At 40.8% G+C, this 15,163-nt stretch overlaps 1 protein-coding gene across 23 annotated transcripts in view; it reads left to right on the top strand.

The window, feature by feature from the left end:
- Positions 1-15,163, top strand: part of GTF2I (general transcription factor IIi) — a 115,106-nt gene that overhangs the window by 73,215 nt on the left and 26,728 nt on the right. For all 23 annotated transcript variants that reach the window (XM_072752817.1, XM_072752834.1, XM_072752816.1 and 20 more), the window contains 4 exons: positions 695-760; positions 4,423-4,606; positions 8,011-8,069; positions 8,649-8,720. In XM_072752817.1, coding sequence (XP_072608918.1) covers positions 695-760; positions 4,423-4,606; positions 8,011-8,069; positions 8,649-8,720 — 381 coding nt within the window. The remainder of the gene's footprint in view (positions 1-694; positions 761-4,422; positions 4,607-8,010; positions 8,070-8,648; positions 8,721-15,163) is intronic.

Below are 15,163 nucleotides of genomic sequence, written 5' to 3'. Positions count from 1 at the left end.
TTTGCAGCTATTTATATTCCTTAGCACTCTCTTGAAGGGTGCAACTGTGTTTAAATACTTATTTCGACAGAACATAGGCATGCTTTAGAAAGTTTTCAGAATGACCTTAGACACCTCCTCTTTTTTGCCTCCACTTAATACTGTTTAATTGGACTGGTCTTTTTTGACCTTTTTAGAAATTATCAGGCTAAAAAGAGGTACTCGGTTTATTTTGAAAATAAACTTTGTTTTTCTTAAAGTTTTTTTTTTAATTTATTTAAGTAATCTCTGCACCTCATGTGGGGCTTGAACTCAATGGCCCCAAGATCAAGAGTTGCACATTCTTTTGACTGAGCCAGCTGGGTGCCCCTTGAAAATAAACTTTCAAAAACATCTCTTATAACCTCTCACTGGACCAATCCTAAGAAGCACAAAAAAGAGAATAGTTCTTCAGAAAGCAGTAAAATTATATAGGTGGAGTTGCATTATTAAAAATTAGGATGGGTGCACTAGCTGACTCAGTAAGTGGAAGACTGTTGGTCTTGGTTGGGGTCATGAGTTCAAGTCCCATGTTGTACATAGAGATTACTTAATATAAAAAAATAGGATATATTATGTAGAAAATAAGTTATTAGATGTTGGATCATTGTAATATAATAGTGTGTCCAAACGGGGATTTATTATTTAGATGTAACTTGAAATCTCAATTTTTCAGAGAAATGGAATGCTCGAATTACTGATCTACGGAAACAAGTGGAAGAGTTGTTTGAAAGAAAATATGGTGAGTCTAAACTCAGGTATTCTTTTTATTTTATTTTAAGATTTTATTTATTTGACAGAGCACAAGCAGGGGGAATTGGCAGGCAGGACGGAGAGGGAGAAGCAGACTCCCCACTGAGCAGGGAGCCCTATGAGGGGCTCCATCCCAGGACCCTGGGATCATGACCTGAGCCAAAGGCAGACACTTAACTGACTGAGCCACCCAGGCACCCCTAAACTAAGAAATTCTTGTAATAGTTTGTTGATAAGCCTTTTAACAATGAGGTTATATATCATCCAATGTAAGAAAGTCTACTTCTCTCAGTGAAGTGTGCCTTGATTGTATATGGTTCCCTCAGAAGGTCATGGGGAGTATCTGTCCAAATATTAGAAACCCTATCTCCTAGATTACTTTGATGCTTTGGGAAAGTTTTCTTTCTGTGATTACCAGGAAGCATTTCTCTTAACACTTCAACATGAGCCTTTGGGAGTTGATTTTCATATTTGTTGCAAAAGTCCCAGATCTTGGAGGTTGAATTGAAGTTGAGATTCTTTAGTAATAGTCTTACTTCATCTGCTATGTTAAGTCTGGTATTCATCTAGTGTCCCAGTTTTTGATGATTGATACATAATTGGTTAAGTTAGATCTCAAATTCTCTTCTCCTTCCTTTCATTATTCTATCCTACATTTGTCTTTAGATAGTGATCAAGGAAACAAGCACTGTGTTACCACCAGTTGGTATATATTAAATGCTCACCTAAAAATAGCAACCATCATTGAACTGTGTTTTTATTTGGAGGATTCTTTACTTTGTACTAGACTGACAGTCTATAAAATGGGCTGATTCACTGAATTTTCACTTGAAAATCCTATATTTAGCGTGTTCTCCTGTATCACTGAGTTTCTCTGGGTTACGCTCTTGAATGATAAACTACACGGGTATTATTTACTTTGATAAACTTCAAATATGAGCTCCTGTACCATTTTTCATGGATGACAGCCACCCCGTCTGTGGAGATTCAGAATGAGAGCAAATTCAGTAACAAATTCATTTAACTTTCCCCTAATGCTTTCAGTTATTTCCTTATGATTCTCTTAGTAGCCTTCCCTCTCCAGTAGCCAGAGCAGTTTGCCTGTGATTTTAATTGGTCCACTTCAAAGCAGAAACTCCCAGAACCTGTTCTACATTAAGCAGTGTCCCATGCTGGTAAGGTTACAGGCCCTGGGGACAGAATGCTCAGCCATTTCTCTTCATTCCTCTCTGAACCTTTCTTGGGAAAGGATCAGCGGAGCTGAGGATGTGTTACGAAGATTTGATAAGATAGACAGCATAGTGTCTGTAAATTACTTCCTGTAATAGGTTGTATGTAATTAGCAAATGTTTTTTGTTACACATTTATATACTTACTGTAGTACTGTTTGCAGTAAAAATAATTACTCATAGACAGTTTTAGAAATCTCAGTGCTTCTCATAAAGAGAAATTCTGTTTTTACTTGGTGATTTATTTCATTATTTTGCATGTAAGAAAATAATGTTTTCCTAGCATGATGAGATTATAAGAACATTATTCACATTTTACAAATTGAAACAATAGTGATAGCCTTAGGGGAAGATGCTTTCTTTGTTATGTGAATAGGATTTTCAGATTAACAAAGGATGTTAAATGTAACTCAGCAGTAATGGTACTGTGGTCCACTTGAAACTTCAGTACAGGTATTAACATTCAGCAAACAGACTTCTACATAGAATACTAGTGAAAAAGGATGGCTGTTTTGATGAGGTGGGATTCCTGTGGAACAAGGAGGAGGCTGCAAGGTGGGGGGCCTTTTTGGCCAGGTCAGTAGCTCATTGGCTGTTCTTGCTGTACACCCCCTAGATAGCTTTTTCTGTAACTGCTGTGCTCATCGAGCGAAGTAAAAGCCTTTGAGAGGAGTGATATGTGTCTGCTCTGCAGTCCTAAAATATTTGGCATTGATTGACTCAGTATCAAAATATTTAAATGAAATTTTTAATACAATCTATAAATGTGTCTCTGTTGTAGATGAGCTTAACTCATGCTTTTTAAAACCTTTTTATTGGGGGATCCCTGGGTGGCTCAGCGGTTTAACGCCTGCCTTCAGCCCAGGGCGTGATCCTGGAGTCCCGGGATCGAGTCCCACAACAAGCTCCCGGCATGGAGCCTGCTTCTCCCTCCTCCTGTATCTCTGCCCCTCTCTCTCTGTCTCTCTCATGAATAAATAAATAAAATCTTTAATAAATAAATAAATAAATAAATAAATAAATAAATAAAACCTTTTTATTAAATTTTCCAAACAAAACTAAAAGTAAGTGATACAGAGACCCTCTAAGTATCCATCACCCAAATTCAACAACCTTTAACATTATGAGAGTTTCCTTCTTGTCCTCTCTCTCCTGTCCCATCTCTTTTTGATGCAAACTTATTTTAAAATTACAATATCCTGGGATGCCTGGGTGGCTCAGCAGTTGATTGTCTGCCTTCAGCTCAGGGCATGATCCCGGGTCCAAGGATCCAGTCCCACTCCCTGCGAGGAGTCTGCTTCTCTCTCTGCCTCCCTCTCTGTGTCTCTTACGAATAAATAAATAAAATCATAAAAAACAAACAAACAAAACTACAGTGTCCCAGACACCTTGTCATTTCAGCTCTACATTTCAAAATGGGGAGTTGGGATCCCTGGGTGGCGCAGCGGTTTGGCGCCTGCCTTTGGCCCAGGGCGCGATCCTGGAGACCCGGGATCGAATCCCACATCGGGCTCCCGGTGCATGGAGCCTGCTTCTCCCTCTGCCTGTGTCTCTGCCTCTCTCTCTCTCTCTCTCTCTCTCTCTCTCTCGCTCTCTATCATAAATAAATAAAAAAATTAAAAAAAAAATTATACAAAATGGGGAGTTGGGTGCCTGGCTGGCTCAGTCTGTAGAGCATGCCGCTCTTGATACACCCAGGGTCATGAGTTTAGTCCCCTTGTTGGGCATAAAGCTTACTTTGAAAACAAACAATGCAAAATCAGGAGTTAGGTGAGGGGAAAGAATTGTCTTAATCTCAGTTCCATTATCACAAACATTACATATGATATTCAGCCGTACCCTGTTGTTTGGAGAATCTGACCCTTCCTAGTTTGTTTGATAAAATCACTAAGGTCTTCTCATTATATTTCATTCTCCATGTTTTTGACCTTTCGCAGCTGCTGCATTATTTCACCTTTGGACAAGCATATCTTAGCAAAATCTTTACAATTCAGAAAAAAAATCTTGTACTTTAATTACTTTATCTAAAAAAATATCCTTTCTATACTAATGTTTGTCATTGAAAAATATCACTTGTCTTTCTGTACGTACTGCATGTATTAGCTGATGCGAACCAGTGTGTTATTCTGGATTGCACATTCTTTAAATTTCAATAGAACATCTGGCTTGCATCTATGTTACCCCAAAATAATACACTGTTTGATTGCAGATTTGGTTAGACTACTGGCATCGTTGGTGTTCTTTTTCTTTAGTTTCTTTGTAGTATTCTTGTGATTTAGTTATAGTTTAGAAAACAAAAAAGCAAAGATAAAGTAGTGAAAGTTACAGAGCAGTACATATTCGATTACTCTATTGTACAAACTGTGGCTGTGGTTAATCCTTGTAAATTAATGATTTTTCCTTTCTCTTCTTATCCTTAAAGCTCAAGCTATCAAAGCCAAAGGTCCTGTGACGATCCCATACCCTCTTTTCCAGTCACACGTTGAAGATCTTTATGTAGAAGGACTTCCAGAAGGAATTCCTTTTAGAAGACCGTCTACTTACGGAATTCCTCGCCTTGAGAGGATATTACTGGCAAAGGAAAGGATTCGTTTTGTGATTAAGAAGTAAGACACTCTTTGGACTTTTGTCTTTGTTCTTATTTAGTGCATCTTTTTATACTGTTGTCAAATGTTTGTTAACCTCTAGGGCTCTGTTTTAATTAAATTTGAGTTATATATTGTTTTATTTACCATGTTTTAATGTGTCTGTGGACAGGATTTTCTTTGTCATGCCCAGAGTTGGCTTCTGGAACATGAATATCTGCTCATGTGGTTGACTTATAGCTGTCATTCTTTTCTCCAATTTTCTGCTAAGTCTGCTAAAGAAAGGAATAAAGTATCAATGTATCAGCATAATATATATGTATATATTTTAAGATTTTATTTATTCATAGAGACACAGAGAGGCAGAAATACAGGCAGAGAGAGAAGTAGGCTCCATTCAGGGATCCCGACATGGGACTCTATCCTGGGTCTCTGGGATCACGACCTGGGCTGAAGGCAGGTGCTAAACTGCTGAGCCACCCAGGCTGCCCATGTATCAGCATAAGATTTTTTTAAAAAAATTAATATAGTACTTGTCATTATTGTGTCCTGTTTTTAGGGCTGAGGTTTTGTTTTGTTTTGTTTTGTTTTAAGATTTATTTATTTATTTGAGAGAGAGAGAGAGAGAGAAAATCTCAAACAGATTCCATGATGAGCATGGAGCCCGATGTGGGGCTCAATCTCATGACCCTGAGATCATGACCTCAGCCAAAACCAAGAGATGGACCCTTAACTGACTGAGCGCCCCACCCACCCACCAAGGCACCCATAAATAGAGACTTTCTGCCATGGAAAGGGTAGGGTAGTGGTTAGGAATTGCAGCAGTGAGGGACAAAAATCCTTGTTAGTCACCTTCATACAGGAATATGCTTATCTCACCTGAGAAGGAAGTCAGGGGTAAGATGATTAAAACTGGTATGGAAGGCTCTGCTTTTATTCTCCGGATTCTTCCTTCTTTGGGCTGCTAGTTTCCTTAGACCAATTATGTGCCAGATGCAGAAATTCCTGGCCTCCCAGCCAGGCAGTGTATGGAGGAGAGCCCACAGCTACCTGTGTCTCTCTTGGAAGGTGGCCTTCCTCTTCTCCAGTTAGAATTCTCTTAAATGCTTATTCCTCAACCAGTTGTAGCCATGAGAGAGATAAACCATTATGGGTCTAGACCAAGCAGTACTCAGGCCCAAGGGTGTTGCCATGAGTGTGCTTCTGCTGAAAGACATGCTTTCATTTGAAGTCTTGTGATTAGGAATGAATCTTTTGATTCTGTGTGCATATTATTATAACTTATTTTTGAACTTTTTTCTCTCATATCTTGAACTATAAACAGTAAAGTAGGGGATGCCTGGGTGGCTCAGCGGTTTAGCACCTGCCTTTGGTCCAGGGCACGATCCTGGAGTCCCGGGATCGAGTCCCATGTCGGGCTCCCGGCATGGAGCCTGCTTCTCCCTCCTCCTGTGTCTCTGCCTCCCTCTCTCCCTCTCTATGTCCATCATAAATAAATAAATAAATCTTTTAAAAAAATCAAACAGTAAAGTAGTGGAATGGAGTGCCTGGGTGGCTCAATTGGATAAATATCTGACTCTTAAGTTTTGGCTCAGGTTGTCATCCCAGGGACCTGAGATCAAGCCCCGCCTCGGGCTCTGCACAGAGTCTGCTTAAGATTCTCTCTTTCCCTCCCTCTTACCCCTGCCCCCATGTTCACTCTCAAATAAAATACATATTTTTCAAAAAGTGGTAGAATAATAGTATTATCATTTGCAGAAGTATTCAACTTCATTACTTTGGGAACACTCTGGTGCTGCTGAAAAAAATGGAAATTTAACAACTGTTTTGATCAAAGATTACAACCAAGCATGCTTGCGTCTATACTGGTATTCAGTAAGGGGATGACAGCTTTTAAGATTTAACTAAGCATGAAAAAGACCCAAGAGGTATCTCAAGGTAGTAAGTGAGCTGTCCTCCACAGAGAGAAGTCGTTGCAAACAAATTATAGTTTCAAGATCTAGTAGGCTCATGAAATTGAATTGTCAACCAAATGGGCTTGTTCTAAAACCCTGACACTACCCAAGGACCATCAGTCAGCATCCCCCTTCCCCCATAAATTGATAAATTAATACGTTTATTGTTTTAAGAAAACTTGTGCTATCTATCATTTTATTGTGCTTTTAATATTAGAGGTTTTGAATTCATTTTTAAATAACAATATTTAAATAAAATACAGAATTTATTTTATAAATTTGTTATATTTATATAGAACTTCTATATATAAATTTTTTATATATAGCATTGCTTGTATTTGCTAACCTTGAAGGGTATAAAACTGTTTGGATGTTTAAATGTTAATGCAAGTGTATTGTTGAATAATTTAGGCTGTGCACATCCTGTTTCAGGTCCTTTCAATATACCTATTTGTGACAGGCTCTCTTCCACATTGAGAGGGACTTCTAAAGTCTTTCCCTAATAGTTAATGTGGTTATTCTTGATGTGTGTAAAGTATTTGATTGATTTAGAAGGGTAATTCTATAGAGCTTAGCATATGTTTTATTTATAGCTCACTAATATTATTTAAATATTATGTATACACCCTTGATTTAATCCTGGGCTTGTTTCCAACATTTTTGAGATGGTTGTTAATAGGGTCATGCTTATATCTGACCCAATTCCCACCCTTATCCACAACCCCCAACTATAGCTCATTACATCAAAATGGAATGATGGGATATATGTTAGTTTATGAAAATTCTGTGATCTAGAAATTATGTTTTCTGGGCAGTTTTGTATTACAAAAAAAAAAAACCAAAACGTGTAATCTGTCTTGCAGGTGTGTTAGTATTGAAGTATAATTAGGATTTTTATAACCAATTTATAGATGTCTTAAGGTGAGGTAGTCCTGAGTATAATGTAAAATTAAAGGATCTCATTGAAAATTTTTGTGGTTCACTTCTTTTGGTATATGCTTTTATAAGATATCTTTGGGTTGCAAAGTGAAATGTTTCCATGAAGGACAAATGCTCCAAGACGTACCTTATGAAACAATTTGCAGTTATTGTTTGGTTTTATTACTCTCTTGAAATCTCCAGAAATAAGGGTTTAATTGTGCTTAAGAGTCCAGATTGTCTCTTCTTTTTATTTTTTATTTATTTATTTTTTTTAATTTATGATAGTCAGAGAGAGAGAGAGAGGCAGAGACACAGGCAGAGGGAGAAGCAGGCTCCATGCACCAGGAGCCCGACGTGGGATTCGATCCCGGGTCTCCGGGATCGCGCCCTGGGCCAAAGGCAGGCGCCAAACCGCTGCGCCACCCAGGGATCCCCTGTCTCTTCTTTTTAAAACTGGTCTTCATGACTGAATATCAAATAAGTACTAGTAGTTGCTACTTTTGCTAAATGTTGCCTGGTAAATCCTTAGTATTTTTTCTTACCTTATAGACATGAACTTCTGAATTCAACACGTGAAGACTTACAGCTTGATAAACCAGCTTCAGGAGGTAGGTCTCCAGTCTTGTTTCAAACTATGTGTCAAAGTGAGATCCCTGGCTAGCCCTGTTGGTAGAACATGTGACTCTTGATAGGGGTTGTGAGTTTGAGCCCTCCTTGGGCATAGAGATAACTTTTAAATAATGTGCAAAATCAGAACATTAAATACAAGAAACACACAATATTGCAATACTATGCTTTCAAAAAGAATAAACTTACCTTCCTCCTAATAATCCATTAAAATTAACTGTAAACATCACATCTCTGGGTAGGTGAAGAGAACTATACGTGTTCTACTTCTGAGACACAAAGTCTGGCACAGTGTAGCAGAGTGTTTTATCCACATCTGCTTTGGTCAGTGGAATCCTCTCTCATCATCGTCCACAGGACATAAAGGGTTCACTTTTTAGAGCACAGAGCCATGGGTATCATACTTATTTGTGAGATGTGAGATCTTAGGGTCATGAGTTCGAGCCCCACATTGGATATAGAGATTACTTAAATAAACTTTAAGAAAAATCATAATACTTACTTGGCCTAGTTTAGTGATGCTAGTTTAGAGGACATTTTTATATTTATTGCTCTTACAGTGAAGGAAGAGTGGTACGCCAGAATCACAAAACTGCGGAAGATGGTAGATCAGCTTTTCTGCAAAAAATTTGGTAAGTCTGATTTCCTCCATGACTAAAGTATATTACAGAATAAGTTTTCTAAATTTTGCTTTAAGAAATTACAGTTAAAAAAAGAAAGAAATTAAATACAGTGAGTTTCAGAAGAGCGTTCACCGATTCAGTCTTGTATAACCCCCCATGCTCATCATGTCACGCGCCCGCTTTAATGCCCATCACCCTGTTACCCCGTCCCTCTACTCTCCCGCCCAGCAACCCTCAGGTTGTTTCCTATGATTAAGAGTCTCTGACGATTTGTCTCCCTCTGATTTCATCTGGTTTTATTTTTACTTCTCTCTCCTTATGATTATGTTTAGTTTCTTAGATTTCACATATGAGTGAGATCATACAGTATTTGTCTTTCTCTGACTTATTTTACCAGCATAATACCCCCTAGTTCCATCCATATCATTGCAAACGGCAAGATTTCATTTTTTTTTTTGGTGGCAATACTCCATTTTATATATATACCACATCTTCTTTGTCCATTCATCTGTTCATCTGTCCATTGACATCTGGGCTGTTTCCATAGTTTGTCTATCGTGGACATTGCTGCTGTAAACCGGGGTGCATGTGTCCCTTCAGTTACTATATTTGTATCTTGGGGCTAAATACCCAGTAGTGCAATTCCTGGGTCATACGGTAGCTCTATTTTGAACTTTTTGAGGAACCTCTATCCTATTTTCCAGAGTGACTGCACCAGCTTGCATTCCCAGCAACAGTGCAAGAGGGTCCCCCTTTCTCTGCATCCTCTGACTTGTTAATATTAGCCATTCTGACTGGTGTATCACCTCCAGTTTTCTTTAATTGGTCAATATCCATCTGTAAATCATCAAGAGTTTTAGACCCATATCACAGGGGAGAGAGTGGTGCAGTGGAAACTCGAGCTCTTTTCCTGAGTAACTCTGACCCAGCATTACTGATACAGCGCCCAGCACCTGGCAGTTGTCCTTTGTCTTTGAGCCCTGTAGGAGCACGTGGTGCGTCTCTTTGTCGGAAAGGGCCTGGGTTGCAGTCTGTCATTGGAGGTCTGGTCATCTGAAAACACAGTGTGAACCACCTGTTTTCCTCTCGTTCCCTGGCCTTGCTGGCTCACATCACTGAACACTTACCCACCCATACTTAGGTTTGGTTTGGCACTGCAACATCTTTTGTTACCAAGGCTCATGTTCCCCTGCTTTGCCCTGATTTTCAGTGCCCTGCAATGGGATTGGTTGTTTCAAACCTGGGTGACTCTTGGTTTCTTCCTGTGTCGGTGGCTGTCCTCCTTGTTCATGACCACACCTCCCTTCAGTTCAGTCTGGACAGCTTGGGGTGCCGCCTAGCAGCTCGCTCCTGAGCCCTCTTGCTCTTTCCCTGCTGTGCTTTCTCAGCAGCTAATCCTTCCCATCTCATGTTGGGAACATAGTAGAGTCCCTACCCCCCCCCCTTTTTTTCCCCCCACTTTAAAAAGATTATTTATTTATTTATTCATGAGAGGCACAGAAAGAGAGGCAGAGACATAGGCAGAGGGATAAGTAAGCTCCATGCAGTCAGCCTGATGGTGGGACTTGATCCTGGGATTCTAGGATTACCCCTGAGCTGAAGGAAGACGCTTAACTGCTGAGCCACCCAGGCGTCCCAGAGTCCCAATTTCCTGATGGCTTTTGCATTTAAGTTTCTAGCCCTGGACATTCCCAACTGACACTCGACCTTTCTTTTTCCTCCACCTGTTTTTTTATAAATTTTTTTAAAATTTTTATTTATTTATGATAGTCACACAGAGAGAGAGAGAGGCAGAGACATAGGCAGAGGGAGAAGCAGGCTCCATGCACCGGGAACCCGACATGGGATTCGATCCCGGGTCTCCAGGATCACGCCTTGGGCCAAAGGCAGGCGCTAAACCGTTGCGCCACCCAGGGTTCCCTCCTCCACCTGTTTTGATATATCTGCAGATTTCAAATGGCCTAATTAAGATTTTTGTCCCATCGCCCCTCCCCCCCCTTGCAACATATTCCTTTACCCAACCATTGTGTAGCACCACCCGCCACTTTGTCCCAGCCAAAGCCCCATGAGGATCCTGGATTTCTCTTCTCAATTCTCACATGGCCTCCTGCTGACAGACTTTCTGCCCACCCCACATCTGCACTCCTCTGCTGCTGTCTCTTGCTCTTGTCAAAGTTGGTGCCACAAAGCAGCCAGGTTTTTGTTTTTTTTGTTTTTTGTTTTTTTTGTTTTTTGCAGCTAGGTTTTAATATCATCAAAACATAAAATGGAGGCATTTCCCTTCCCTCTTTTCTGTTCCATGGCCTCCCGTTTTTCTTGGAATAAACTCCACAGTCCCTGATCATAGCCACCCTGCCTTCTTTCTGATACCACCTGGTTGACAGTCCCATTTGCTCACTTGGTACCAGTTGTTACTGCCATCTACTTATCTTTTATTTTTCCAAGGTCACGTCCTTGGGAGTGTGCCCCTGCTATGACCTGAGATGTTTTGTGCCTTTTCTTTTCATTTACATCTTAAATGTGACCCCATTGGCCAGGTCTTTCCTGAGTTACCATCTACTGTTATACCCCTAAGCTCATTATATGTCATCACATTTTCTATCCTCAAGCACTGAGGGTGGTCTTCTGCCTCCCATTACAACACCCGTAGATAATGACAGCCAAGATCTTCTGTATCTTATCTGCTTCTAGAACTATGACTGGGGCTGGAGCAGGTACTGACCAAATCTCTGAATAGATAATGTCATGGAAGTGTATGCTAACGCCATCAGAAACCACTGAGCCTTTCAGTCAGGTAGTGTACATTGGACCTCAATAAATTATGTCACCGAGTAGTCCAAAGGCAGTACAGGAGTGCCCCAGCTGTCCTCCACAGGGAAGGCTGCAGCAGAGGCCAGTGTGGGTGGCCCACGGGGGTTCTCACTGTTATGTGAGAGAAACCATTTGAGTTTCACCACAAAAAAGCCAAGTCTCCTGGGTGACAATTCTTATTTGCCCTGTGGTTTCCAGGGGGCAGTGCATGGCACTGGGTGTTAAAGCAGCTCTTAGGTGCATCTCAGGTGGCATCTTGGAACGTAGGTCACTGATCGCATGTTGTTGGCAGAATCTGTATGGATCATTTACCTGTAATGTTGACCTCAGATTAGAAGGCCTTGGGGAGAAGTCCGAAATTTTTTTTTAATCTTTTTTTTTTTAAGTTTTTTTATTATTTATTTATTCATGATAGAGAGAGAGAGAGAGAGAGGCAGAGAGAGAAGCAGGCTCCATGCCAGGAGCCCAATACGGGACTCGATCCCGGGACTCCAGGATTGCGCCCTGGGCCAAAGGCAGGCGCAAGCCACCCAGGGATCCCCTGAGAAGTCCGAATTTTAAGTTTTTTCTCCTCATCCCTGTTCTGGACAACCCAGCGTGAATATAGGACCTTAGTGACATTAAACTACAAACATACTGCACGTCATTCTTGCTTAAACCAGGTGTGGCAAACATACTTGCTGAATCTCGCAAAAGATGCCATTCGTGGCTTTTGTACCTTTAAAAATGGGAATAAGTGGCCAATGTTAACAAGCCAGGGACTGGGGCACCTGGGTGGCTCCGCGGTTGAGCAGCTGCATCTGGCTCAGGTTGTGATCCCGGGATCCTGGGATGAAGTCCCACATCAGGTTCCCCACAGGGAGCCTGCTTCTCCCTCTGCCTATGTCTCTGTGTCTCATGAATAAATAAAATCTTATTAAAAAAGAAAAAAAAAGACTTTAGTGACAAGTTCTCTCTTCTTGGTATACCTGGTCAGAAATCAGCTAATGAGTAATAAACTTAGGCATCTTTACAGCTTTAAAGATCATTATATTTCCAAGGCATTTAATAAAATGAATCAAATCAAGAAGGTCATTCGTCATTGGAAAAGCCATCATAGTGTCATTAGAGTCCAGGAGTATTTGCATGAGCTGGTTTAAACTTTGCCCTCATGTGTGGTTCTGGAAGTTGAGCTTGGGGGAAAATAGTTGGCCAAGCCAACTGACTTGCCAAGCCATTGATGCTTGCCAAGCCAGCTGACTTGGCCTCATGGAAGGAAGAGGCTGTTGACAAGCCCTTATACCTCACCTAGAGTGGAGCTAGATTCTAACTCCCATAGGTGAGTGGCTAGTTGAAAGCTGCATTCAAGGAATGCTTCTTTCTGAGAGTTGAGCACAGGGCCTGTCCCTCGCAGCTCCACACCTACTGTGGACATAGCTTCCGACTCTCCTATGTTAGAGGCTTGTTGGAAGCTGCCTGCAAGGAATGCTTGTTTGAGTGCAGTAGGCCACATTTCCCGCAAGTCTCCACATGTGCTTTTGATCTACGTTCTAAGGCACTCACTCACACGAAAAGTGGCCAACAGAAAAATGTTCGGGCCTTGTGTCAAAGCTAAGAAAATAGGTAAGAGCTTACACGTTGCTATGTCATAAACAGTGAAAAGTCTGGCTCTTTATTTTTATTTAGGTTCTTAGGTGAGTCTAGGACAAGAGAGGGTTGCTGCTTTCTTTAAAGGTTCCTAAAAGGCAAAGAGGAACGCTTATGTTTTCTTTAAGTGTCGAACATAGTAAGTCTAGATGGTTCCGCTGATTCTGCAGAATACTCAGTTTTAGGCCTTAGGCCCCTCTGGACACCAGGTGCTGAGAATGAGTCAGAGCAGAAGGCAGTGGACTTCCCCCAGGGGCTTTCATCCAGATGCAGGGAAAGGTGCATGGAGAAAAGGAAGTGGATACATAATATACAAGAGGGTTATATAGTATGGGGACAAGAAGGGAATAGGGAGTCGGATCATTGTATTCTCTAGAGGAGGCTTCACTGGGGACCAGCTGATGCAGTTGGCCTTCCCCCTCTCCTATAAATAACTTCTATCTTTGTTAGATTTATGACCATATTCTTTTTTGCTCTATTTCCATGAGTAATTATTATTCTATCACATATCCTATTGTAGCGTAGATTTCTCCTGGGTGTGGTGTGGAAGGCTCTACCCTATTTCTTGAGGGAGTGGTTCCTTTAAAGGTCAGAATCTTTATTACATATTGTGTGTGTGATTTCAAATACACATTCTTTACTTAAGTGAAGAGATCCTGTACTGGAGTCCTTCAGATTTGGTGCTAGTGAAACAAGTTAAATGGAAGACCTCAGATCTTTCTTAGTGCTCTGTTCAAGTATGGTTTCAGAGCAGAGATTGGAAATTTCATTTTTTCATTTTAAAATTCTAGTTCTCCACAGATTCAAAAGTGGAAAGGCAGTGCAAAACGTTCCCATGTACCCAGTTTTCAGAATCTTTGATCATTAAGGTTTTTCCACACTGTTCATCTTTTCCCCTTTCTTCCCTTTGTAAGAGTGTTCTGTAAAGCAAGTCACAGGTACCATGTTACTTATATTGTGTTCAGTATGCCTCCGTGAATAGTGTTTTCATTTTCTTACATGAGCACCATGTAGTCGTCACACCTCACACCATCAACTGTTTATCATTTACCTGCAAAGGACCTTTAAAGGTTTTGCTTTGGGACGCCTAGGTGGCTCAGTGGTTGAGTGACTGCCTTCGGCTCAGGCCGTGATCCCGGGGTTCTGGGATCGAGTCCGTGTCAGGCTCCCCACAGGGAGCCTGCTTCTCTCTCTGCCTAGGTCTCTGCCTCTGTATCTCTCTCTGCGTCTCTCATGAATGAACGAATAAATGGGATGCCTGGGTGGCTCAGCAATTGAGCACCTGCCTTTGGCCCAGGGCGTGATCCTGCATGGATCACATTGGGCTCCCTGCATGGAGCCTGCTTCTCTCTCTGCCTCTCTCTCTGTGTCTCTCATGAATAAAAAAAAAAATCTTTTAAAAATAAATAAAACAAAGGTTTTGCTTTGATTTTGGGTTTAAACAAGATTGGTGCATTAGCTTTGGTTGATATATTTCTTTTAATCTAAAGCAGTCTCTGCTTGCTATTTTTATTTCCCATTCCATGCATTCTTCGCAGAAGTTATTTCCTTTTAAAATGCCACACTCGTGTGGTTTAAGGGGTAAGGGACATTCATGTCATGGTTGCAATGTAAGTAAAGAATAGAGCCTGCAGTAACTTCGTGTGCAGGAGTCAGTTAACAGGATTATCACACTCACAGAACATGAAGCAGCAAAAGTCGGCCTCCAGATGCTTTGAAAAAGTAGTATCTAAATTAGATTTTTTATTCTCTGTGGTTGTTCTCTTATCCTTTTATTTCCTCCCAAAGATATTGAAGATTCTTTTGTAGGACCTTAGCGCTATTAAAAGATGGTCTTCAAATCCCGGGACAAACATTATATGGTCTCATTCATTTGGGGAATATAAAAAGTACTGAAAGGGAATAAAGGGGAAAGGAAAGAAAATGAGTGAAAATATCTGAGGGTGACAAATCATGAGAGATACTGAACTCTGGGAAACGAACAAGGGGTAATGGAAAGGAAGGTGGGTGAGGGG

The sequence above is a fragment of the Vulpes vulpes genome, chromosome 3 (assembly GCF_048418805.1).
Source record: "Vulpes vulpes isolate BD-2025 chromosome 3, VulVul3, whole genome shotgun sequence".
Taxonomy (NCBI): domain Eukaryota; kingdom Metazoa; phylum Chordata; class Mammalia; order Carnivora; family Canidae; genus Vulpes; species Vulpes vulpes.
This window is presented reverse-complemented; position numbering and strand designations above follow the sequence as displayed.